This window comes from Phaenicophaeus curvirostris, chromosome 7 (assembly GCF_032191515.1).
Source record: "Phaenicophaeus curvirostris isolate KB17595 chromosome 7, BPBGC_Pcur_1.0, whole genome shotgun sequence".
NCBI classification, from domain to species: Eukaryota; Metazoa; Chordata; class Aves; order Cuculiformes; family Cuculidae; genus Phaenicophaeus; species Phaenicophaeus curvirostris.
The window spans coordinates 40,829,178-40,855,001 of NC_091398.1; the positions used below are offsets into that span (position 1 = coordinate 40,829,178).

Here is a 25,824-nt window from a genome sequence, read left to right on the forward strand (position 1 = left end):
TCTGCCCTCCAGTCCTGAAGAATCACACAACCTAGAGAACAGGAATTGGACCCTCTGGCTCTTTGGGCCCTGCTAACGGCCACCACGGATGAGGAAAAAGGGCACCCAAGGGGAAGCTCAGCTCCAAAATTGCTCCAGGGAGTTTCTGTGAGCACAGACATTGCTGAAATCCAACAGTTTGAAGGCAGTAATCATGAAAACAGAAATAAATACCAGGATGCACTAGAAGACCAGGTTTAATCATTGATAAAAATGTACAAAAATATTCCGCGAGGAGGATTCCGAGCGTGGGGCGCGGCAGCCAGAGCAGGTAGAGCCTCCTGAGCTGGGCTGGGGGGAGTGTAGGAGGGAAGCGGGGCTGAAGCTGCTTCTCCTTCTCCCCGTTCAGGGTTTGGGGACAGCGATGCTCGAGGCAAGGGCTACGCGGCTGCTCAGGGAAGGCGGAGGTACCGCCTTCCGCAGGGGCTTAAGGCAACATCGTGGAATCCATTTACAATCCGTTTTTTATTTCTAAGCATTCTTAACATGATGATAAACAGCAAAATACCACCCAGAGCTGTTCCAAACAGGTTTTATGGGAACAGGGAAGCAGCTTTGCAGGGCAGCACCCTCCACAGGCACCATTCCCATCACACGCAGCTCTAGTGCTTCAACAATTTCTGCACCAATTCTTTCCGAGAGGGCACAGAGACCCAGAGCTCAGCCAGGAAGCTCAACCGTGACACCGTTCCCAACGAGCAATTCCAACAGCCACTATTTTGTGTAGTACAGACCAAAAAATGGATTCATTCCTCCCCTGCCCCTTTTCTTAGAATGAAAACAAATTCATTAAGCAAATTAAAGCGTAAGAAACTATTAAAGAGTCTCTCTCTTTCTAACGATGAAGTTCACCTGCCCACCCCCTGTTGCCACCTCTCCAGGAAGGACCCCAGGCACGGGACGCGTCACTAGAAAGGTGCCAACAGCGCCCTGGGCGGGCAGGGATCCGGGGAGCGGAGCCGCCCTCCTGGGAAGCCCAGGACAGACTCAGGAGTCTGACACTTCTAGATTTGATGCCAGGCCCGTGATAAAAAGTATTGATGCCATAAAACTAAAACCCACCGTTACTTCGACAATGGAACTCAGCAGATTGGAACCCACGTCCTCAATGAGACATTGGTTTCTTTTATTATGCCACAATGTAAACATATTTGGTATAAATAACGTTCTCATTGATCTTCATCCAGTTGTTCCAAAAGAGTCCTCCTCTGTTTTTCCAGCTCCCCTTCGCTCAGCTCGCTGCCAGAGGTGTCCCAGTTCCCCTGTGGAGAGAAGGGGCGTTAGGGGTGAGCTCCAGGCCTTGTTGCTGCTGTGCCGGGGCCAGGATCGCTGGAGAGCACAAGCACAGAATGCTGCACAAACCCCAAGCACAGCAGCAGCTCCAGAGGGGAACGGAGAAATGAGAATAGTGAAGTGGTTTGGGTTGGAAGGGACCTCAAAGCCCATCCAGTGCCACCCCTGCCATGGGCAGGGACACCTCCCACTGGATCAGGGGCTCCAAGCCCCATCCAACCTGGCCTTGAACCCCTCCAGGGATGGGGCAGCCACCCCTGCTCGGGGCAGCCTGAAGCTCCACACCCTCAGCGTGAAGAATTTCTTCTTAATGCCTAAAACTAACTCTTCCCCTTCCACTCTAAAGCCATTCCCCGTTGTCCTATCACTACACACCCTCGTAAAATGTCCCTCCCCAGCTTTCCTGTAGGCCCCCTTCAGGTACTGGAAGCTAAGCTGGGGTCCTCGGGCAGGCTCTGTCTGCTTCATCACACCCAAGTGTCTGTTCCCAACAGGAGATGCCACCTTAGGCCACGATTGGGTTTTCCGAAAGCAACTGGAGGCCCAAGCAGCTTATTTTAAGGAGAATATAAAAAGCAGACATCTGCTCACATCTCTGACAGGCTGAGGTTCTCCAGGCTGGAGAAGAAAAGACTCTGGGGATACAGTGCTTCCAGTGCTGAAAGCTTGCACACTTCCAGTATGAAGGTTCCCACTGCTACAAAGAGCCCAAAGCATCAGCTACAAAGGAAACAAGAAAACTTACAGAGTCTTTTCCAGGTCGTTTTTTAGTAGGAGATTTATGTTTCGACTCAGATCTTTGTCTAGCTCTATCCTTTTCACTATCTCGCTCTCTATCTTTTTTGTCTTTTTCACGTTCAGCATCCGATTCTGGTGAGTCCTGTGTAAATAAAAGGGGAAAATATTAACTGTTAAGATTAAATAGGTTCATTTATAGAATAACCAAACCTCAAAAGAGTCTGACCTCATTTTGACATAGACCGCATTAGAAAAACTGCTTGCAGTGGTTACTAATTAAGTGCATCCTATTAACCACTGCAGAACTAAGTAATGCAAAACCATTAATGAAGTGATTTAAAAAGAAAAGGAAAGATTTGTTCAACGTAAGAACTTTCAGCATGCTCAGTGCATGCACTGACAGGGCACACTGGGTGCCACACAATAAATCCTTTCTGTGCACAGATGTTTTTCTTTCGGCAAGATCTCTGGAAGGATGGGATCTGGGAAACCTGTTTCTGTCACACAGCTCCTTGGCCATATTCAAAAGCTTTAAGCTGCTGGGCTTTCACAGGGTGTTCCCCACACTGTGAGGAATTAGGTGTCATGACTGGTTTTACGCCATGTTTCATCGCTCCTGTGATCCTGGTTTGGGTTCCAGCCCTGTAACACTCGTATGGTACCCAACGGCTAACAAATTCACCCCTCTCCTGGTGAGCAGTGTCCATGAAGGGCAGCACCCTTCACATCTGTTTGCATGGTTGAAGCCCCCAGATTCAGCAGCCTCTAATGGTTTAATGGTGAGGCACACTTAACACAGAGCTGCCAACAGCCTCCTCCAGTCTGAGCTTGCACGTTCCCTACTAAAAACGCTGCTGGACGACCATGGAGACCCAAACTGGATTATTGAAACCATCAGGTGTTGAACTGTCCCTCAGCCAGCTCAAAAAGCCAACTGCACTTACAGACTTATGTCTTCTCTTCTTGCTCTTTTTCTTGTGTTTTTTTGACTTTTTGTAACTTCTCTCTGCAAACACATGGAAAAAGAAAAATACATCAATAAAATGATAAAGACCCAGCAATAAAGCAGTAATGCTAACTTAAAAATGAACAAGGAAGATCTCATACCAGATTCTGCACTGGAAGAACGCTCAGAAACTGATCTGGATTCCGAACGCTGCCTTTTCTTCTTGGAATGGCTATCATCATCCTCGGACTCTGAGCCCTTGAGATACAAAACGACATAGTGAGCAAGGCAACAGCATCATGAGTAGTTACAGAAGCCAATTTCAAGTGGAACGCCTTACCGAACGAGAACGTGATCGCTTCCTGTGGTGCTTTTTTGACTTCTTAGAGTGCTTCTTGTTCTTTGAATGATGATGCTGACACTCATGCTAGAGTATAAGAGAAAGCAAATGTTACAATCAATCTATAGGACAGAGCAAGGAACTGTAACAATGTTTATCATCATCCATAAGGCTTCCACAGCGAGCAACGGTTATAGAGAAGAGAAAACCAAGAACTTACTGTGTCAAAACCCATCAACAGCAACCAGTATTGTCAGGTTCATGTTGTAATAAGTATTTGGGAGCAAGAAAGAAGGGATGCACATAGCTTCTACTATGGATCCCTGTTTTTAATGCTTCTGATTAAAGCCCCTGTTTTAGATGGCCCGGAACATAACATGTACCTTGCTCTCCACACTGGAAATGCTGAAGTTAAGCCATTTTAGCATCTCTTACAAAACAAAACCCCCAAAGATCATGTGCTGCAAAACCACATGTCACATTATCTAGGGAAAAACAGCACCTTGGCCCAGAATGACTTGTGAGATCTCTTACTGCAGCCCAACCAAAAGATAAGAATGAAACTAAACTACAACATCCCTTTTGGACACACCTGCAGAACCTGACACGTTAGTGAAGTTTCAGATTTGCAGGGAACAGAAACCTGCAGAAGCTTCATCATGTTTTTAATGAAAAGACAGCAAGAAATAACTTTTCTTAAGTAAAACAGGAACTTTTCATGCTAAAGGATCTTCCAAAATTTCTTACGGGGAAGCAGAACAACGACATATCAAACAAATCCAAAATGTTCCTCAGTTCCTTGCCTTCAAAATGAGGTTTTAATATCCATTACTTTCACGTAACACAGCGCCTGCTGTAACAGAAATCCACTGACATACAAGGAAATCAGCAGAATTCTGTTAAACCTTCCTCCTTCCCCACACAATTTAAGAGTCAATCAACTAAGAATTCTGTTGTATATTGTCTTAATTGGGGAAAAAAAAAATAAAGTAATCACTACCTCAAGTACATGCATGAAGTCTTTAAATATTCTTTTTCTCTCAGACTCCAGAGTGATGTCTTCAAAAGCTGGTTCCTTTACAAACCTATCTCTGATCTGTTAGGAAAAGCAGCAATGAAACACTGATATGAAATACAGAAGTTCAGAAATCATAAAATAATAATGTAAAACAGAATATGAAATATTCGGAAGAAAAAAAGACAAGATTTCTCCTGTTGAAAAAGCCACTGTACTGTTATAAGGTTAAACTTTTTAATTCCAGCCTCACAACCAAAGGGGTCTGCAGTAAAACTGTAGCAGATGGAGGCATGCAGGCAGACTTTTAACTAAGCAAAGTGCTTGATCTCCATTTAAATTGAGTCTGCGGTCTTCTGGAGGTTGGGGTAGTGGGTTTTTTGTTTCATTTGGTTTAGGGATTTTTGTTTTAAATTATATTCAAACAGAAGTATTGATAGAATTCAGTCGTTCACATTGAATTTTACATCTTATTGAAGAAATGGCAGGACAATTTCTATGGGTCTAAGTGATACAAACTGAAACACAAAGAGCTTTGAGGGTCTACGCTGACTTATAAAATCATATAATCGTGGCATGGTTTGTGTTGGAAGACACCTCGAAGCCTATTTCAGTTCCGATCTCCCTGCCATGGGGCAGGAACAACTCCCACTGGCTCAGGGTGCTCCAAGCCCCATCCAGCCTGGCCTTGGACACCTCCAGCACATAGCAGTCTGCTAAAACTATCTGAAAATACTTCATGTGATGATACTTACATCCTCCCAGACAGCATCCAGTTCAATTGGAGGAGTAGCTTGCTTCAACATACTCTTGAAGGCAGACTCTTTCCGCTTCATTTTGCGAGCTTCTTCTTTTTCCCTCTCTCTTTCGCGGGCTTCTGCCTTTTCCAGCAGCTACATCAAACAAGTTGTAAGATCACTTGAAAGGTATCAAAATGCCTGACTAGTAACTCAGTTTAAGGTAATTTTTGGAAGGTCTAATGACAGTTCACCCTTAGAGTTTTCTGCTACTCAGGAAAATTAACCAGCTACTTGTTTGTAAAGCGTGCAGCTGCTGTTTCTCAAAGAGAATCTGAAGTAGAGTTAATACACAATCCCTTTTACTAGAGATTACTAGATTATATCTAGCTAGGTATAAATGAGAGAACGTTGCTTAATTCTTACCACAGAACTCCTCAAGTTGAAATGTTTATGTTCTGAGTAAAGATATACCTCTGCAATCTTTATGTTGGGAACTAGTATCAGGATAAGCAACTCTAAAGCACAGCATCTCTCAAATAATACAAAAGCCATCACAGCAATACACGGAAAGTAAAGGAAGTGCCAATTCTGGTTTTTACAAGAGAATTCACATTATCGTTTTTGAGCACTCCTATACATTAATACTTACACTGTTGAAAGCCAGCTTGATGTTTCCTGCATCTAAAGTGGTAGCTCTTTTAGTTGAACTGATGACCGTAACAAAATCTTCAAAAGAAGTGTTCACTTCAACCACAAATCCTTTGTCCTACAAGAAAGTGGATTCTTTGGCATCAGGGAAGTCAGAAACTGTTGCTTTAGTGCTAATGCACAAAACATTAACAGAATGCAAAATCCCATCTCTCAGCAGCAGAGTACACTTGAATGGTATATTTGATGTTGAAAAAAACCACATAATGGAGCCCCCTCCCCTCTCACCTTTAAGATATCCTTTATGATCTTCTTTTCATCGTGGTAACGTGCCTTCAAGTCTTCAACATAGAACTTGAAAAGATCAAGTGCTGTTGATCCTGATGAAAGAACTAGATAAGTCAAAAGCTAGCTCTAATAAAAGAGCTGCATTTCTTTCAACATTGAGAAAACACACAAATAACTCTGCCCTATTCTGCCCCAAATCCAAGGCCTTTACCTCACAGGGCTGGAAGAGACAGTATTCTTACCAGGTTGACCGAGCATGTTAGTGAATCTGATGTCAGAGCTTATGGTTGGGTACAGCTCCATCCAAGAGGACATCGAATGTAATTGTCCATGCTCGTGCAGCTCATCTAAAAACAGCTACAAAAGAGAAGTAAAATGGAGGTTTGTACTCACTTGTCACACTTACTTGGCTGACAGCTGGAATGGATTCTCTTCATAACTGGAAATCTGTTTTGTTAAGATGTGATTGAAAAATCATTTTTCACATCATCATTTCTCCATGCCTTCCTCTACCATTTAGTGTTCCAACTGCATTTTCTTTGCATTCAAACCCATCTCCTCTTGCTTTCCCCTACTCTTACAGCTTTCCAGCAGAAGAAAAAGCTGCAACAGTGATAACTGACACATTACACACACCCAATAGCCTGCTTTGAGAAACAGATGAATGCACAGAGTGCCTAATCATGAGACATCCAGGACAGTGAAATAAAGTCCACCAACCTGAAAAGATTCTCTATTTTTACGCTGCCGCCTTCTTTCTCTGAGCAAGCTTTTCTGTTTTTCTTCTTCCTCCTCTTTTTCTAATGCCCTGATGTGTTCTTCGAAACAGATCAGAGCATCCTCCTTATCCATATCTGGTGACAGAGTAATAAGAGTAAAAATCGGGTCTCCCTTCCCACTGACTGCAGCAAGTTTCTTACTATGATATACTGGTTGCCAGTTGTTGCTGTGAGTGGAAATTTCAGTGAGCACCGAAATGCTCAATGAAACCTGCACAGCAGAAAAATCCACCTCCCTCAGGCTGGGCAAATGATCGCTGCCAATATGGAGCACAGGAGTCTTTAAGAGGAAAGTATTGCGGATGAGCACTCGCGCAGCTCCCTGCACTAACCACAGGTTAAAAAAACCACTAAAGTAAGAACACAGCATCTCCGACAAATTCTTTAGCTGCTGTGTGAACGCATACGCATGCACAAATCAAGCCAACCTCACTGCTTAGAACAAACCCATTCCCTCTTCCAAAAGGGACACAGAGACATTTTACATACTCTGGAGTTCTTCATCTTCTGCAAATGTAGGGTTGTCCATCAGATACTGCTGTGCCTCCGACCATGTGGTGCAGTAAGTGACATTAGCCATGTTGTCTAGAATGTTCTTCAAAGCTTCCCAATTCCTCTTGCGCAACTGCTTGGCTTGTTCCTGAAGAGAAAAGACAGGTCTCAAAAAATCTGAGGTTGTACAGATAAACATATTCAGGCGCATTTTCCAAGAAAAGACAAAATTAACCTTTCATTTACAGGTAAAGCAATGAGTACAATTGGGAACTGCACACATTTAGCTACAAGAAGGACGTTGAGGGACTGGAGCGCATCCAGAGAAGGCAACGGAGCTGGGGAAGGGCTTGGAGCCCAGGGACTCTGGGGGTGGCTGAGAGATCTGAGGCTGTTTAGTCTGGAGAAGAGGAGGCTGAGGGGAGACCTCACTGCTCTCTTCAGCTCCTGAAAGGAGGCTGTGGTGAGGTGGGTGCTGGGCTCTTCTCCCAAGAAACAAGGGATAGAACAAGAAGAAACAACCTCAGGTTTTGCCAGGGAGGGTTTAGATTGGATATTAGGAAAAATTTCTTTACTTGAAGAGCAGTGAAGCACTGGATGGGACTTCCCAGGGCAGTGGTGGAGTCCCCCATCCCTGGAGGGGTTCAAAAAACATGTGGCCATGGCCCTCTGGTGCATGGTTCAGCAGGCACAGTGGGGTTGGGCTGAGGGTTGGACTGGATGAGCTTGGAGGTCTTTTCCAACCTCAGTGATTCTATGAGATAGTCAGGGTCAGATCCCTCACAGAAGGTATGATACCACTGATGTTCAACGAAACAGCTCACAATAGCTTCATGGTCTGATTCTGAGCAGTTCAGAATATAAGTTATCACATAATTTATTGAATTCATACTAAAAATTAAATATATGGCAAAATTAGCAGCAACATATCTCAGAACAAACAAAGACCTGTCCGTGTGCAAGCAAAGAATAGACTGCTATTCTATCTGCCACACGGGGTCAGGCGTTTGTCCTGTCCGCCAGCAGAGTGCACAGAACTCCTGAGAGATAACGGGAGCGATCTCCTCCTAGCGAGCTTGCCCCATTTCAGATAAGTAGCCTTCCAGGAAACACTGACCTCCAAAATGTTACCCTGCAGCAGTTAGTTCCACAGCTTCAGATCTGTACCGTGCAAGAACAGAGCTTCCAACAGCTTGTTTAGGTAAAGGTCCATCACCTCCTGCCTGCTAACTCTATCAAACACCCCTTAAGTACTGTACCAAAAGAAATAAGGAACAATCGTCTCCAAAATCACCTCTACCAGACCAGTCATTAAGAGTTCCACCAATGCGCTTTTCACTTTGTCCTCTTCCTCCATCACATCTTTCTGAACTGAAGAGCCCCCTCCCTACAGCACCTCGTAGCTGATAAACCTCGTCTCCCTTCTATTCTTTTCTATCTTGTTCCTTTGGAGGAGAATTTAACCTGTACCCTGTGAACCTGTACAGATACCATGATTCATAGCAACATTCTCATCTGGTTCTCCATGCCTTTCCTACAGATTCCTCTCCTTCTGTTTTCTGTTTTGACTGTCCCCGATTTACCAATAACAAGTAAAAAAGACATTTAAAAGAAAGTTACCTTTTCTTTCTTGGACAGAAAGAACAAGACATCTTCATAAATTTCCAGACGATCACGCTCTGATATCGCATTCCAGACTTCCATCTCCCCAAACATTTGTTCGGCTTTTCTTTAAAAGAAAAAGAAAAAGCAAACAATCATTTATTGGTAAACACCAACCTAAGCTGTTGCATTAGCTTACGAAAACATTAAATGAACTCCATAGGCAGCAAAGCTTTCACATGACATCTCCTGAATTTTCTCTCTTGAGAGAGAGATCTCAGTAAGATCGGCCTTACTTGTATCTTGTTGTGGATGTCATCTTTTCATGGTTTTCAAGAAAACGCTGGAAGGATTCTTTAGCTTCTTTGTACTTTGATCTTGCTTCTTCTTTCTCTTCCTTTTCTGTTTGAACTTTGTAAGCGTTAAAGGCTTGCTTCTTTTCACTTAATTTTGCCAAAGCGCTTCATAGCAAAGAAAAAGAAAACAATGTCAATGATATAAAGGGGAATTAAATCAGAAAAACAAACCCAAACAGCCAAAAGGTAACAGGTTTGAATAATCCAGATTTCTGAGCCAAAATTAATCTAAATGGTCAGTACCTCTGCCTCTTCCTAAGGATTACGGAAGAGTGTTTCAAAAAAGCAATAAGAACAAGCACTTATTACTAAAAGCAGTTAATAACAGAACACAAGTTACTATCATGCTTTCAGGGTGCATTAATACAGTGTTATTTTTATCATGGGTATAAACCATTCTTTTGCCCATGTTTATGGCAGCCACCCATAACCTTGGGAATCGTCCACTCTGTCACTGTGAACAAGTATTTTTATTCACAAGAAAATAATTTAAAGAGCATAAAATACACCCCACAACTGCCATGACTTTCCCAAATGAAAAATGAAGCCTAGGATTTGCATTTCTTTATGTGGTTAAGGAACAGAGTTCCCTGACACTCACGAATGCACAAGTGTTTATGAAACAATCAGAAGTGACATCAGGAAAGTCAAACTGCCTAAACCAGTAACAGCACAGGAATGTAATGAGGAAAGAACCAGGCAGTACCTGTATCGAGGATCATTAATGATCATTTTCATAGCTTGCTCCCAAGAAGCATTGGAGGGTACTCGCTGTGAAGACATTAATGAGCTAATTAGATAGGGAACCAACATCCCACAATGACAGATTCCTTACAAAACAGCCCTTAGGAAAAACCTCACTGCACTTCTGAGGTTGACAACATCCTTTGTCACAAGTTTTATGAATAGTCGACATAGAAAACAAAACAAGGTGCTTCTGGAGTTATTGCCACTTTCACAATGAATTATTCTGGCAGGTTATCTACTGTACATCTATACTGACTCCCTAGACAAAATACAAACAGACCCCATATGCACCAAGGGAAAACCACAGCCAGGCTCATTCTACTCCCACTTCATCTCCACTTTTAAAGCAAAGATAAAATCCAGGGATCAGCAATCAGGTGGCACTTTTAATAGAAGTGTACCTCGCTGTCAGACAAGAATATTGGCAACCGTAATTTCAACAATGCTTCACGGGGTGGGGGAAAAACTGTGTTTAAATCATACTGGTGTACAGAAACGCCGGGTACTAAATCTAAGACCATATGCATACGGACCTCCACATCGTCTGTATCTGAAGCATCTCCTAAAGCTGCCTGGCAAACCTTTCCAGCTGGAATGCCAGACAAGCACCAGATCACAGGTTTGCGTTACATTGTGGGATCATGGAAAAGGAATGAAATGAAAAATAACTGAATTGAGAGCCCTGATGAAAATTTAACTGCCTGAAAAAAAGTATAAACCATTTATTTTTTCATCATCATGTGTTTTCTCCCCCCTTATTTCTTGTCTAGTACAAAAACTTTGCTCACAACACTGAGAAATTCTTCACGCAAAAAAAGCAGCATTTTTTGGCAAATGTGGTGTTTGTAGCTCTGTAAAGCAGGAATAATAGTTGACAAATACCTTTTCTTTTAACAGTTCCTTAAATGCTTGCTTTGCTTCTTCCTTTGTATTCCATGTATAGGTTTTTTTAACCGGTTGAGCATCGTCATCCTCTTTCTTTGAAGCAGAACTACAGACAAAAATCAATGATTTTGTTACTTACACAGCTTTTTTTCTGAGTTAGAACCACTGAAGATAACAACATAAATAACAATCACAGAATCATGGAATGGTTTGGGTTGGAAAGGACCTCAAAGCCCATCCAGTTCCACCCCTGCCATGGGCAGGGACACCTCCCACCACTGGATCAGGGGCTCCAAGCCCCATCCAACCTGGCCTTGAACCCCTCCAGGGATGGGGCAGCCACCACTGCTCTGGGCAACGTGTTCCATAATGCTGCACGTGATAAACACCACGATGCATACCAGACTTTTCCTGACAGATACCACACACAACTGACCAAAGGAAGCTATTGCAGAAAGGTATTGCCACTTATGCAACTGCCTACCTGCTTAAGTTACCTAGAAATGATTCATGAAAATAGAATGCTGACATACAGCAGGAATACTTAAACATATATTACATAAAAATATAAAAAGGCTTGTCTAAAAATACACCTCTTGCCCTTAATTATCTCCAGCTGGCTATGATCCCTCACGCTGTTTCTTTTTGGTTTGAATGATAAAAATCAGACGCTATAATTCTCAGTTCCCCGTTATTAAAATCAAAGGATCTAATTTCTGGCAAGGACAAATAAAGATATATTTAGTGCTGCATTTTCTCCAAACGAGAGCCAATTGCACAGATCTATGGAAGAGGAAACACAGTGTAAGCGTATAATGCTACCCCAGAAAACTCTTACAGCCACCAAGAATTGATGGAATGCTTATACCACTGATGTTCCCTCAGGGGTTTAAGAGCTCTGGAGGAGGGTTGGCAAGGGGAAGGGGTTAGTTCTTCTAAAATTTAATACTACTCCCCTTTTCTTTCTTCCTTGCTCATTATTCTGCTCTGCTGGCACTGATCCATGCTCTCATTTCACTGGAGAAATGGCCTGGCCACCTACAGTTGAAGATAAACCTGATCCCAGTAGGAATACAAACCTGAAGCAAAGCTACACGCTTTGTAATTCACTTACTCTGCTGAAGCCTCCTGCTTGGAAGAGTCGTCTGCTGCGCTGGCTGCGGTTTCTCCACTCTGCTCCTGCGCACCAGATGCAGAAGCAGCTTGTCCTTGTTCCTCAGCTGCAGCCGTGCCAGCACTCTCGTTTTCTCCCGCAGAAGCAGCTGCTGTGGATTCTGCTTCGGGTGCTGCTGTCGCTGCAGAAGCGGCAGTGGTGGTGGTGACGGCTGCGGCAGATTCCACAGCGGCCGCAGTGGTCGCGTTTGCAGCTTCTGCTGCAGCAGCTGGAGCAGATGTTGCTGGAGTTGAGTCTTCGGGCTTTGTGCTACGGAGAGCAGAAAAACAGAACAGTCACAGAGGAGCACAGCACAACTGAATGGTTTAGGGACACCAGGCGGTTAAGTAAGTTAATAAAATGCTACACGAGAGGTTTGGGTCTGGATCCAAAGATTTCTCAGAACAAAAACTGATTTTAGTGCAGGGAAAAGAAACACACAGAATTTATTGGTTTAGTTTTTATACATTAAGCCACCATTTGGAATGAAAAGCCACAAGAAGAATGTTTTAAGATGGAAAGACTAGACTCCACTTTTAAGAAACAAGCAGTTTATTGTAAAAAAAATATTAGCAAAGCATTAAAAACTTACCTGTTTTCTTCAGCTTTAATCATTGCTAGAGGAGGAAGGAGAAAAAAAAATATTTATAGCTTAAAAATAGTTTGAATATACCCGGTTAAAAAGTTACTGTTAGTATTATTTAACAAAAGTATAACTTTAAATATTTTTGTTACTGTGAATAATTTTAGCTTTGTGCACTTTAAGACAAATAAATTCAGATTATAATGAAATATAGAAATCCCATTAAAGATGGATTAGGGGATATAAAGAATGGCTTCTTGGTTGAAAAATACTTATTTCAACTTTAAAAAACTAGTTTAAAGAACAGATGAAGTCAGGTTTAATGACACAGATCTTTCCTTCTTTTTTATTCTAATTGGCAGTGATGTTTACTCTTCATGTTATTTTCTAGATCCTCATTTCTTACCCCAGCCGATTCTGCAGATTGTTCATCTCATGATACCAAACAAACCCATGCTAAAATCGAACCATGGGATCATGGCATGGTTTTGTTTGCACAAATGGGGACATTGCCTTTATAATGCAGCAGGGCATTACAAAATTCTGAATAGTTTTGCCGTCTCGTGTTTCTCAAAATAATTTTTGCCAAAAATTAAAAGCAAATGGATAGCCAAGCAAACCCCTACATGAAATTCTGTCCCTCAGGTGACATTCAGTACTGCTGATTTGCATATAAAATACATTACTGTTCCCAAATTCTTCCAAGATACCGAAACAAAATACTGTTCTTACTCAATTCTGAGCAATACCAAGGTCCAGCACCCTTTTATCCGGCCTCCCTAGTGAATGATTACTACAGATGGCCCTCTGCCTCTCATCTTCCCCTATCAACTAAAACCCTTTCACAATTCCTAATAAGTCCCTATAGATTTCCAATAATGAGTTAAATCCTACAATAGCCCTAAAACGAAGAAAGCCTGAAGCTCTGCGTGCTGCTAACACAGAGCATAAGCAAGCCCCGAAGAGGCCACAGCGCATCACATCCTACAAATTATCTGTTCCTGCCCACGGGCACAAGTGGGAGCTGAAGCTGGTGCTGCTACATGAACAGGGAAGAACTAAGGACCCGAGGGTGATGAGGTGGTGGGAATGCAGGAGATAAGACTGCCCTGTAGAAACCTCAGACTGTGCTAACTCTGCTTATTTCAGGAGATTTAATTTCTAACAGGAGCTTGACCGCTACGCTTTGATATCAAGCTTTTGCCAAAGGTCACACAGTGTGCAGCTCACCGCCACCCTCCCCACCCATTTTTGTTAATGTTACCTTCAAGATCCTCAAGCTCCTTGGGTTTTGCCCAGCGCGATTCCTTTGTTTGGGAATTATAATAGTAGGGCTTTCCTGAATCGGATTTATACTCTTTCCAGGGACATTTAGACAACAGTTGCTAATGGAGAGAAAACAAAATATAAAATCAAACTTAGGACGGCGTTTTAAAATTACAAGGATATCTAGACACTACGCCAAGAAGTAAGTTAAGGATCAATATGCTTTCCAAGGAAAATCCTCCAGAGCAACAAAAACACATTACTTATCTAAATATTAAAAAGATGACTTTCTTTAATAAGGAAAATTTATCTAAAAATCCATTAAAACAATGAGGATTTTGTTCACTTTGCAGCCTCAAGTTCTACTGACTAAGGTGTGCAATACAAACATTTTTGCAACCTTTCTTGGTTGAAGATTTTGGCTCCCATCAGAAACAAAAATCTACTGGCACAGCCATCCTCCTGCAGGATAGTTATACGAGTAAGTTCTTGTGTTCACATAGTACAGCAGCTTTGTCTGAATTTATTTTACCTCAGCAGGCGTTTTGAGATCATCTGGCTTCTCCCATGTGGACTGCTTTGTCTCAGTGTTATAGTAATATGTTCTTCCATCTGGTGATTTGTGCTCTGTCCACGTGGATTTCTAGGAAAAACAAGAAATCCCATTAACGACGAACAAGAATGGCTGACCGAGATGCTATCCCAAGCCACTAAAAGGCTGAATACAAGTGGAAAGGAGATGAACCTGTTTTGAGTGGTCCTCGGTAACAGAGCTGGTGGTGGTGGCAGTTTGCTGGGCTGCACAAACGACAGGATGTGTTGTCTGAGGGCGAAACAAAACAGAGCTCTGAAAAGACACCCTGGTTAATAGTTGGTTTTCATTTCAATGTGGATATTAAACGCACTGCTAATTCAGCCAGCAAAAATCTGAACACATTTAAGTCAGAATTTCTTTCAAAAAAACACTTTGTTGTGGTAAGAGCTATTGGAAGTCTCTCGCGCTCCCTTCCCATCCAGGAATCCAAGGCAGCTAGTTACCATTGGAAAAGAAAGCAAAACGGAGCGTACTCAGACCAAACAACCACAAGTGGAAGTCCCACAAGCACACCATGTTTTCAAAACTACATATAATGTGCTTCAAAAAGATCCTAACTAAGAGTTTTGTGTGATCTCTGGAGCACCTTCCTACTGCTTGCGATTGATGTTGAGTACAAACCCTCTGGAATTAGGACTCCAAAGCTCCAGCCAGCCACTTGGTTTCAGTTACTGGATATGGCCAAGGAGACAACTTCCTCAGAGGTCCAAATGCCTTGCTCAATTACTCAGAACGCAAATCTCGCAGCAATAAAAGGACAATTGATAATCACCAATATTTAATAACTACGCTAGGTACAAGGTGCCCAAAGTCTGAAGCGACAATGAGCAGCAAATCTGATGAACTGGCAAGAACCATTCTTCGGGTTTTAGTACTCCATATTCTTCAAAAACAACAGTGACGCTTCCAAAACTATTATGGGTAACTATACAGGCCTTCCTCTTGTTATTGCTGAAGTGCTTGGTAACAAAAGCTCTTAGTAATCTGAAAATACTAATAAAGGTTCCGATAAATCACATGTGACTGAACAACACCAAGACCTTAATCTGGCTTTTCTTGCCAAACCAAGCACAGCTGCCTTAAGAAAAAGCAAGGAAAATTTCCTCATCACCTACTGAATTCCACTTTACACATTAGAACAGCCAAAGCAAAAAGTTTATTAACGTGTAAGAGGCAAAAAGTTACCCAAACGAAAGGAGAGTAAAAATGTGCTTATGAACCAGTCACTGATAGGGGAAGGAAAATGGGAAAGGAAAAAAAAAAAACTAAAAGAACGAGGAAAAGTAACAGGAACAACATTCAATTGTCTTTTCAGTGCAAATGAAACTCCAGCTCCACCTGAGTAACTCTCTAACCCAACACTTGCACTGACTTAACTCTGGAAACAGTTGGCCTTAAATTAATACAGGTATCCAGGTTATAACTCACTCACAGCTCAGGTAGGATAGAGAAACCTGAAAGGACCACCACAAACACCTCACACTGCTGTCCCACATACCATGAGAACTCGAAACAACGACCTCAGTGCTCAGAAACGAGTGGAAATACAGCAGAAAGCAAGCCTACTTCAACTACTAACTCCAGACTGACAGTCAAATAAGCAAAGCAGCTCCATGTGAGACGAAAAATAAGATAGAAGGTTTTCTTTTAAACCTGTAAAACCATGTATGCACAACACCGCATTGCCACCGCAATCATCTAGAAATCTGGCTTTCACATACCTGGGTTCCAGGAGGTGTTACACCTGGAAAACAAGATAAAATAAATATATTAAAAGGGCTTGGTTGCTTTATTTTTCTACGTAAAGACTAATTAATCAGTGTTTGACAGAAAAAAAACATTTCTGGGAGTCAATGAAGATGTCTGTTACTGAAATACTATATCACATTTTACAAAAAAGTAAAAATTAAGGGTTTTTTTTAAACATTTCACGTAATTTTGGTGCAGTATTTGAAACAGTAACAGTTTGTACTCACCCACTTGTGCATCCATGCTGTTCACTCCTGGCTGTGGAAACAATCAACAGAGAGTTATGTACTGCGCACAACTGCAATTAAATCACCAGTAAACACAGAACGCCTCCAACAAAGTGCTCTGCTGCCGTAAATATGGATTCCTAGGTTCCCATCGCCCGCTTCATTACCACGGCTCCTTAAATAAGTAATTAGGAACACCAAGCTGCTTCTCAGAAAGGCAATATGTACAATGACTACAGCGGGGTACCAGTACCCATCTTTATCTCCCAAATAAGCGGTCTGTGAGGAAGCACAAAGGGATTCTGCATTCCTACTGGAGTAGCTTAGCAGGCTCTGTTGTGATTGCAAGTAACCACAGCTCTTCTTGAATCTCTTTCAAACTAAGGAAAAAGATTAACAGAATTCAAATAAGGGGTTTCCCCATTTTGCTTTCTCTGCAGACAAAAATCTAGCCCACAGGTTTATTTTCTGCAAGGGTTTATTTCAGAATCTTTTATGAAAGATGAGATATAAAGCAGTCAGGAAACAAGCTCTCGCTTCAAACAGCCCGAGCTCACGCTGTTTCCTGCCAAACTACAAGCAGGTACGGAACAAGGGAGGAGGCCAGGGGTGCGGGAAGCAGAATCCAGACAAGACAAAGAAGGGAAAAGCAGAAGCAGCGACATATTTTATGGCAATTCAAGGGCTAGATAAATCCTCATTGCCATCAGCAACACCTTTTCCCGCTCCCTGTGCCCACACTGAGGTAATAAGAGCAGCTGCCACACAAACTCTTTAAAAAACAGCATATTAAGTGGCACTCACCGGGACTGTGGGCTGCATAGCAGCTTGAGACATGTGAGACATCATCATTCCAGGCATTACCGACTGCATCATTCCCGGCATCTACAATTAAACAGTATTTCAGACATATTTGATGACCTTTCAACTACAAAAAGTGGTGACTGATTTTTATTGAAAACCAATGACCAGGTGCTAGTTTTTACAATTAAAAAAAAAGCTTTTAAATGCTTGGCAAGAGAAAGAAGGATAAGTTTGTAGAACTCTGATTCCCTTGCTCACACTCCCACAAAATGGACATTGGGAATAAAGTGACTGCAGCATTCCAAAGTCTGATATGAAATATTAACAGAGAACTAGGTGGCCTTTAAGGTCAAAGATGACGCACTCCCTAGGGTTCAAGAAGGAACTCTGCAAAAATTCAACACATAATCACGTTTTCCCTTGCATCTCCCTCTAATTTTCATGTGTGCAGGTTTACGAGTTAGCCAAGAATTAAAGAAACATGAAGTTCTTCACCATTATGAACTGAAAAGAAACACCACTTTAAGCTTCTGGTACGTATTGGTAAGACAACCTTCTTCAGAATCTAAAGGGAAGTACCAAAAAGCTTTAATAAAAAACAAATTAAGACAGGACAAGAGGGAATGACCTCAAGCTCCGCCAGGGGAGGTTCAGGCTTGACATCAGGAAAAAGTTTTTCACAGAAAGGGTCACTGGTCCATGGCAGAGGCTGCCCAGGGAGGTGGTTGAGTCACCTTCCCTGCAGGTGTTTAAAGACGGGTGGATGAGGTGCTGAGGGACATGGTTTAGTGTTTGATAGGAATGGTTGGACTCAATGATCCAGTGAGTCTTTTCCAACCTAGTGACTCTGTGAAATTATGGATTCATACCTGTTTAGACATGAAGTGCATCAATTATTTGTTAGAAATGACAAGAGTTACTGCATGGATAGAAACTGCAACATAAACACTCCAACCACTGACCTTACCAGGCTTCTGCCTGAGGCTCATCCTTCTCAGGGATTACCTGACACCGTTATGGCAAGACAGAAAGGGAAGAGTCATCTTGTAAAGCACCGTACCTGCCCCATTGGTGGTCCTCCCATGGGGGGCATCATCTGAGGCATCATTCCGTGCGGAACAGGCGGCATGTTTGGTGGTCTCTGACCCATAGGGTGCATTCCCATAGGAGGATAATGCGGCATGCCTGGGTGTCCCATCTGAAAGACAGCAACCAAGAAGAAACATCAGCACCAAGCCAACAACCCCAAACCCCACTAAGGGACCAATCGCAAAAGAGCCACTCAACACTGAGCTGAAAATTACTTGGAGAACCTTAGATTAGTACTGCAAAACGGCAAGCAAGACCACTCCCTCTTCTAGGTCCTCCTGAGCTAGAGTTAATCACAGAATGGTTTAGGTTGGAAGGGACCTTAAAGATACCCAGTTCCACTACCTGCTTTAAACTGGAAGGGAGAAGAGTTAGATTAGACATTAGGAAGAAATTCTTTACAATGAAGGTGGAGAGGCTGTGGCCCACGTTGCCCAGCGCAGTGGTGGCTGCCCCGTCCCTGGAGGGGTTCAAGGCCAGGTTGGACGGGGCTTGGACCCCTGATCCAGTGGGAGATGTCCCTGCCCATGGCAGAGGTGGGACTGGATGGGCTCCGAGGTCCCTTCCAATCCAAACCATTCCATGATTTCTGTAATTCTACGATCACTTTGATGACACAGAGCCTTTCAAGGGACCTATGAGGTCCCTTCCAACCCAAACTATTCTATAATAATTTTGATGACACCGAGTGTCTTAAGTAGCTATCACAAGCTTCGAGGTCCCTTCAACCCAAACCATTCCATGATTCTATGACCACTTCAATGACACTGACCCTTTTAATCAAACATCACAGGCTGCGAGGTCCCTTCTAACCCAAACCATTCCATTATTTCTATGATTCAATAATCATTTTGATGACACTGAGCATTCTAAAGGACCCTGGAGGTCGCTTCCAACCCAAACCATTCCATGATTCTACGGTCATTGTGATGACACTCAGTGTCTTAATCAACTATTACAGGCTCTGAGGTCCCTTTAACCCAAACCATTCCATGATTCTATCATCACTTCGACAACACCAAGCCACTGAGGTCCCTTCCAACCCAAAACCTTCCATGATTCTATGATCACTTTGATGACACGGAGTCTTCTCAGGGCCCTTGGAGGTGCCTTCCAATCACAATCATTCCACAATTCCATCACTCTATGATCCCTTTAACGACACTGAGTCTTCTCAGGGACCTCAAAGGTCCCCTTAACCCAAACTATTCCATGACTACAACCACTTTGATGACACTGAGCCTTCTAAGAGACCTTGGAGTTCCCTTTAACCCAAACCATTCCATGATTCCATGGCTCTATAATTTCTTTGACGACATTGAGCCTTCTAAGAGACCTTGGAGGTCCCCTTAACGCAAACCACTCAATGATTCCATGGCTCTATGATCACTTTAACAACACTAAGTCTTCTCAGGGACCTCAGAGGTCAAACTGTTCCACGACTATGACTGCTTTGATGACACTGAGCCTTCTAAAAGACCTCGGAGGCCAACTTAACCCCAACCATTCCATAATTCCATCACTCTGCGATCACTTTGATGACACAGAGCCTTCTAAGGAACCTCGGAGGTCCCCTTAACCCAAACCACTCAACGGTTCCACGGCTCTACGCTCACTTTGATGACCCCGGAGGCCCCCTACACCCGGTCTCCCGCGCCCCTCACCATGAGGGAGCCCCTGTCGACGCCTGCGGGCCGCATGGCGGGGCTGAGCAGGCTGCCCGCACCGCATCGCCCGAGCAGGCGGCCCCGGAGCGGCTGTCGGGCGGCGGGGCCGAAGGGCAGGAGCGGTTCGGGTTCGCCCCGGGGCGGGAGCAGAGGAGCCAGCAGGCTGACGGGCTTCCCCGCCGGCCAGTCGGGGCGGCCGGCCAGGCGGTTGCTCTTGGCGGATTGGTCGGCGGCGGCGGCCGAGGCGGGGCGCACCGCGTCCCCCGGCGTCAGCTGCATCAGCGGGGGGGGCTTCGGCAGAGAGAACGGCAGCGGCTGCGGCGACGCCGTGGCCGCCGCGGCCGCTGAGTCGGCGCCCGACATGGCGAGGGGGCGGCGAGAGGAGCTGGAGAAGAGCGAGAAGGCGGCGGGAGGAGCTGGAGGAGGCCGGGGAGGCGGCGGGGCCCCGGCCGGGCGGCGCGGCCTACGAGGAGGCCGCCGGCACGGGCAGGAGGAAGCGGCGGCGGCTGCGGCGCGGGGCACGCTGGGAGCGCGCTTGCGTCACCGGGCGCGCCTAACGCTACGAGACGACTGGGGGGGGGTGGCGCGCGGAGCCGCCCGGCGCCGCCCATTCGACCAAACCGCGAGGTAGCGGCGCGGCACCCCCGTCCGCCTCGGGGCAGGTGGTACGCGCCGCGGACGCTCCTCCCCCCCCGCCCCTCATTCATGTGCAGACGGGGGAGGGGGGTGGCGCCCGCGCGCGCGCGCGCCCCGCTTCCCCGCGTCACGTGACCCCCCTCCCCGTCAGGCGACGGGGAGGGGGGTCACGTGACGCGGGGAAGCGGGGCGCGCGCGCGCGCGCGGCCGCCATTGTGGGCCGGGGCGGCGCCTCAGGGCGAGGAGAGGGAAGGGGCGCTGGGTTTAGGCTGGGCCTGGGGGGCCTGAGGGGCTGAGGAGTAGAGCAGCAGCGCTCTTGGGGTGCTGGGAGGAGTGGGGAAGCTGCACTGAGGGGTTGGGATCTTCAGGGGCTTAGTTATCTTTAGGGGCTCCGGGCCCCTTAGGGTGAGGGGTTGGTGTCCTTGAAGGGCTCGGGTTCCCTCAAGATGGAGTGGTTTGTTACCCTAGGATGCTCACACCCACGCAGTGAGGGAGGCTTGGTGGTCCAGAGGCGCTCATATCCCCTCAGAATAGGGGACTTCGTTGCCCTCAGGGAGTTGCATCCCCTCAGGGTGCAGGGTTTTGTTGCTCTGGGATGCTGGGATCCCCTCAGGACGAGGGGCTTGATTGCCTTGAGAAGCAGAGATCCTCTTGGTGCTGGAGGCTTTGTTGCCTTGAGGGGCTCGGGTCCCCTCAGGGTGCAGATTGTGTTGCCCTGGGATGCTCAGAGCCTGTCCGGGTGGGGGTCTTGCTTGCCCTAAGGGGGTTGGATCCTTACAGCATGGGGATCCTTATTGCTGGCTCACATTCAGCAGCTGTTGACCAACTGCCCCAGGTTCTTTTCTTCCAGGCAGCTTTCTAGCTGCTCTTACCCACGCCTAGAGCTGCATGGGGTTGTTTTGACTCAAGTGCAGGGCCCAGCACGTGACCTATTTAAGTGCCTTATGGTGTTGTGGTGATGGAAGCAACTGAGACCCCCTTGTATTTTACTTCTAATCTTCCTTGGATTGTGGGATCAAAGAATGTTTCTTTGTGAATATGCACTGTAGTCCTTAGGTTGCGGATAAGAGATTAAAAATGCAATCAGCTTGTATGATTTTAACTGAGCTCTGTGTGTGTTTGTGTGTGTGTGTTTGTATGGAAGGGATGCATTATACATTGCGGGGTTTACATTCAGTCTAGGAAACAAAGGTGTTCTTATGAGGAATTTATTTGGGGTCTCTGATGTGTGTGTAAATGCTTTCTGTCGAATCAGGTGTTTCTCCTGGGTGCAAGTGAAGTCAGCTGTGCCCTCTTTGCAGGCATTGCTTCTCAGGTGTTCAGGGTTTGTTACAACTGATGGAGCTCAGCTGAAGCTTGTAACAGGGTTAAAACTGAAGGGGCCATTTCAGGGTGAAGACACTGCTCTGCTTGTGGAATAGCTTCTCAATCACAGTTTTTCCACAATTCATACATATCTTGAAATTAGTCAAAACTGGAACACCATAAACTGAAAACCATAATCCTTGACTCTCTGCTGAGTCCACGTGAAGCTTTTACTTCATCAGTTTTTTTTTCTGCCATGTCTTACTTGCTGTCTAGAATTAATGGTGCTACCAAAGCAGCCAATTTAATCTGAGATTAGCCAGTCCATCTATGTCCTGAAATACAGGATTTGTAGGAAGCTTGGAGGAGTGCTTCAATTTCTTTTACAATGGAATGACAGCACTACAAATAAGAGTATATTTAAAGAGATATATATTTAAAAAAAATAGAAATTATTTATATAGTATATACTCTGCTCTGGTGAGACCTCACCTGGAGCCCTGTCTCCAGCTCTGGAGCCCTCAGCACTGGAAGGACATGGATATGTTGGAGTGAGTCCAGAGGAGGCCATGGGGATGAGATCTCAGGGAGAAATGTTTTTCTGTGAGGGTGGGGAGGCCCTGGCCCAGGCTGCCCAGAGCAGGGGTGGCTGCCCCATCCCTGGAGGGGTTCAAGGCCAGGCTGGATGGGGCTGGGAGCCCCTGATCCAGTGGGAGGTGTCCCTGCCCATGGCAGGGGTGGGACGAGAGGGGCTTTGAGGTCCCTTCCAACCCAAAGCATGCCAAGATTCATTCTATAAATACCCAGTGATCTTTTATTTTCGCTCTTACAACTGCCCTCACACTCTCTATGTCTAAACTAAAACCAAAACTACTCCCAGGTGTTTCCCGGATGCCTGTCACTTCACTGTTCTGGTTATTTTTTTCAAACAGCTCTTTCCAAGGCAGACAGCGTGTGATCTGGCCAGCAGGGTGAGGGCTTGTACACTGAATATGCTTTAAGACTCTGAATCTACAAGGCAATAGTGAAGCTTCCAGCTTGTCTGTTTTGGGACTCGGGAGGATAAAACAGGAGCAGCTTGTTAAAGAAAAAACATTTCACAGAATCACAGAATAACCAGGTTGGAAGAGACCCACCGGATCACCGAGTCCAACCGTTCCTACAATTTGTATGATTTTTATTAATTTCAGGTGCCATTTAGAATTCCGTCCCACTTCATCTGCGCTGCCAAAACGTTCTCAAATGTTGATGTTTTAAGCAAAGAGCAAGCAGGTCAAAAAGGTAGTGTTGCCTTAGCAACTGCAACCTGAGTTTTGAGATAGCTTAGAACTCCTGGTTTCCAATACATTGAGTTAAAAAATATATATCTCTGTCTGTAAAATAAAACCCCGTAGAAGTGGGTAAAATCATATTCCACGTGAAGCTTGATGTGGTCTTGGTTTGCTGCTGTGCCTGATTATTTCAGAACAGATGTGCTTTGCATTGTACAGAGGGATTTATCTTTTTTTTTTTCCATTAGAGCTTCATAAGTTATTCAAGAATTGAGGTGATTTTGGTTTATAGAAATACAGTTGTAGTAAGGGTGGTTTTGTTTATTTATTTCCTCTCAAGGATTCCCAGGGATGTCTGAGATGTTTTAGTTCATATATTCAGCTCATAACACTGGTCTCTTGATTAAAGCTTTTCCCCGTGCTCCAAATGTAATCTTTGTAGCTTATTTTTTCTTGAAATTAAATAATTTTACTTAGTTTTTGCTCTTTAGTCTATGAAAAAGATGTATTGGAACTTTCCAGTAGTGTGTTTTGCTTTATCAACCGTGGAGTTGTGTTGTACGCTAGGTGATGGAGCTTTGAGCAGCCTGATCCAGTGGGAGGTGTCCCTCTTCCCGCAGGGAGATCGGACCAGGTCAACTCTGAAGGTTCCTTCCAACACAAAGCATTTGATGGTTCTATAATTCCTGTTGGCTCAGGAAGGCAAGAGTTTACGTATGGAGCACCATGAGAAGCAGCACATCCCAAACCCGATGTCAAGTGGAGGGTAGTTAAGGCAAAATGCAAAACAAAATTATGTGACAATTAAAATAAATTGATATTCACCTTGGGCTCTGTTTGTGTGTATCTTATGCCTTGGGGAATTCTTGCTCCGACGTGGATAATATGTGTGTTTACTGGTCTTGTGTGGAGTCATAAATGTTGGATTTCTTCACCTGACTTGCATTTTAGTAGAATCCTTGTTAAAATTTAATGCAAGTGACTGATTACTGATTTTGTTAGAGCTAATAAGGGATTTTCTGATACATAAGTGTGTATCACACTTTATTGTGTTCATATGCTTGTTGTGTTTCATAAAAATCATGCCATGAACCATAGATCAGTAATGCTCAGCACTTGATCCTGCTGCTGTATAGCTGATGAATTCATGGATTTAAAACAAATAATCCGTATTTCATTACTAGCAAGTGCTAGAAATAAAAATGTACTCTGAACTATTGGTCGAAAAACAAATCCTGAAGTCATAAGAGAGGATTAAAGTTGGGGAAAAAAATCTCTCAGGAGAAAAGGTTAAAAAATGAAAAGAGTAATGACATCTGCTTACCAGCATCCAGCCCTCCCAGCCAGCAGTTGAGAACCTTTCAAGTCTTTAGATACAGGGAATAAAAGCCTCCCCACCCTTACAGCAAAACATTTCTCTCCAAGACCTCATCTCAGTTGCCCCTCTTGCAGCTCAAAACTGTTCCCCTCATCCTGTCCCAGCCCTCCCTGATCCAGAGCCCCTCCCCAGCTTTCCTGGAGCCCCTTTCAGCACTGGAAGATGCTCTAAGGTCTCCCCAGAGCCTTCTCTTCTCCAGGCTGACCATCCTGTGCCAGTGCCTCACCTCCTTCACAGGAAAACATTTCTTCCTAATCAGTTGATCTGATGTTGAACAAGAAAGTTAAGCTGCGTCCGGGCAGAGGTGGAGGTGACTGGGGAAAGCAGGTTCCTTCTCTGATTGTGTTGGAAGCGCCCTGTCCCAGAGGTGCTAGGAGTGCCGTTTCCAAAGGGATCTGTTCCACAATCACTCAAAAAACCTTGCTCTTTACAGCGCCGTGTTCCCACAGAATGATATAATGTGGAAGTTGCAAATGACCCTTCCAGAAATTCAATTTAATGTGGCAAATACTTCCTGGTTGGCCATCCTGCTGTGTTTCTGCTCCTCTTTGAATGACATTTACAAATCATAGAATAGTTTGAGCTGGAAGGGACCTTAACGATCATCTAATTCCACCCTCTGCCATGGGCAGGGTCACCTCCCACTGGACCCGGCTGCTACAATGCCTGACTTCTTTCAGTGTTTCATTTGACTTTGACTTCAGTGTTTGCCGCCCCTACCCCTTGCTTTGGAGACTTTCTGCAAAGGGAACATTTCTCTGTATTGTTGTAGAGCATTTTTCCTTGTTTTCCCATCGTGTTGAAGCATTCTGGCAGTCGGCTCAGTGTGTGTGATGGGAGAAGCAATCGGTTTGACAGTACCAAATGTTATCTGTACGCCTGCTCACTTTTGGCACTGTTGGCAGCTCCACTCTTCCAATGCACGATGGAAAAGTCTGATAGAGGCAACTTTTTTAATGATGCCAACAATTAAAAATTAAGATTTTTAGTCAAATTTTCACATTTTCCTGCTGGTTCACTACTCCCCTCCGGGTGTTCTGGTAGCCCAGGCAGCTTGGAGAGCAGAACAGCTCATCCCACAGCAACATTTTCTGCTGTCTGTGTGTATTCGTGGGGAGCAGAACCCCACGAGGCTGTCACCTTGTCCAAGATACGGGCTTGGAGAAGTGTGTGAGGATTTCCTGGAGACCGGC

General features: G+C 44.6%; 1 protein-coding gene across 2 annotated transcripts; it reads right to left on the minus strand.

The window, feature by feature from the left end:
- Positions 1-218: 218 nt before the first annotated feature.
- Positions 219-20,480, minus strand: PRPF40A (pre-mRNA processing factor 40 homolog A). Of its 2 annotated transcripts, none has more exons than XM_069861672.1 (26): positions 20,039-20,480; positions 18,346-18,483; positions 17,286-17,366; positions 16,482-16,512; positions 16,227-16,249; positions 14,656-14,733; positions 14,443-14,553; positions 13,909-14,029; positions 12,654-12,678; positions 12,023-12,331; positions 10,906-11,014; positions 9,983-10,047; positions 9,217-9,381; positions 8,939-9,047; positions 7,316-7,466; positions 6,768-6,901; positions 6,290-6,404; positions 6,048-6,151; positions 5,761-5,877; positions 5,127-5,264; positions 4,357-4,452; positions 3,357-3,443; positions 3,178-3,274; positions 3,015-3,076; positions 2,078-2,212; positions 219-1,301 (listed from the first exon to the last, which is right to left on the minus strand). In XM_069861672.1, exons 1-26 carry the CDS (start codon positions 20,402-20,404, stop codon positions 1,209-1,211), a joined length of 3,060 nt encoding a protein of 1,019 aa, XP_069717773.1. In that variant the 5' UTR covers positions 20,405-20,480; the 3' UTR covers positions 219-1,208. The 2 variants fall into 2 exon arrangements, with proteins under 2 accessions (XP_069717773.1, XP_069717774.1); XM_069861673.1 differs by having other exon boundaries at positions 6,048-6,139; positions 20,039-20,440.
- Between the last annotated feature and the right edge of the window lie 5,344 nt (positions 20,481-25,824).

Excerpts from the sequence above, each read along its gene's own strand:
- PRPF40A (XM_069861672.1), bottom strand. The coding sequence starts at position 20,404 with ATGTCGGGCGCCGACTCAGCGGCCGCGGCGGCCACGGCGTCGCCGCAG. Across the intron at positions 5,878-6,047 it reads TCATAAAGGATATCTTAAAG|GACAAAGGATTTGTGGTTGA; the intron begins GTGAGAGGGGAG and ends ACTTTCTTGTAG. Across the intron at positions 3,077-3,177 it reads TTCTTCCAGTGCAGAATCTG|AGAGAAGTTACAAAAAGTCA; the intron begins GTATGAGATCTT and ends ATGTGTTTGCAG.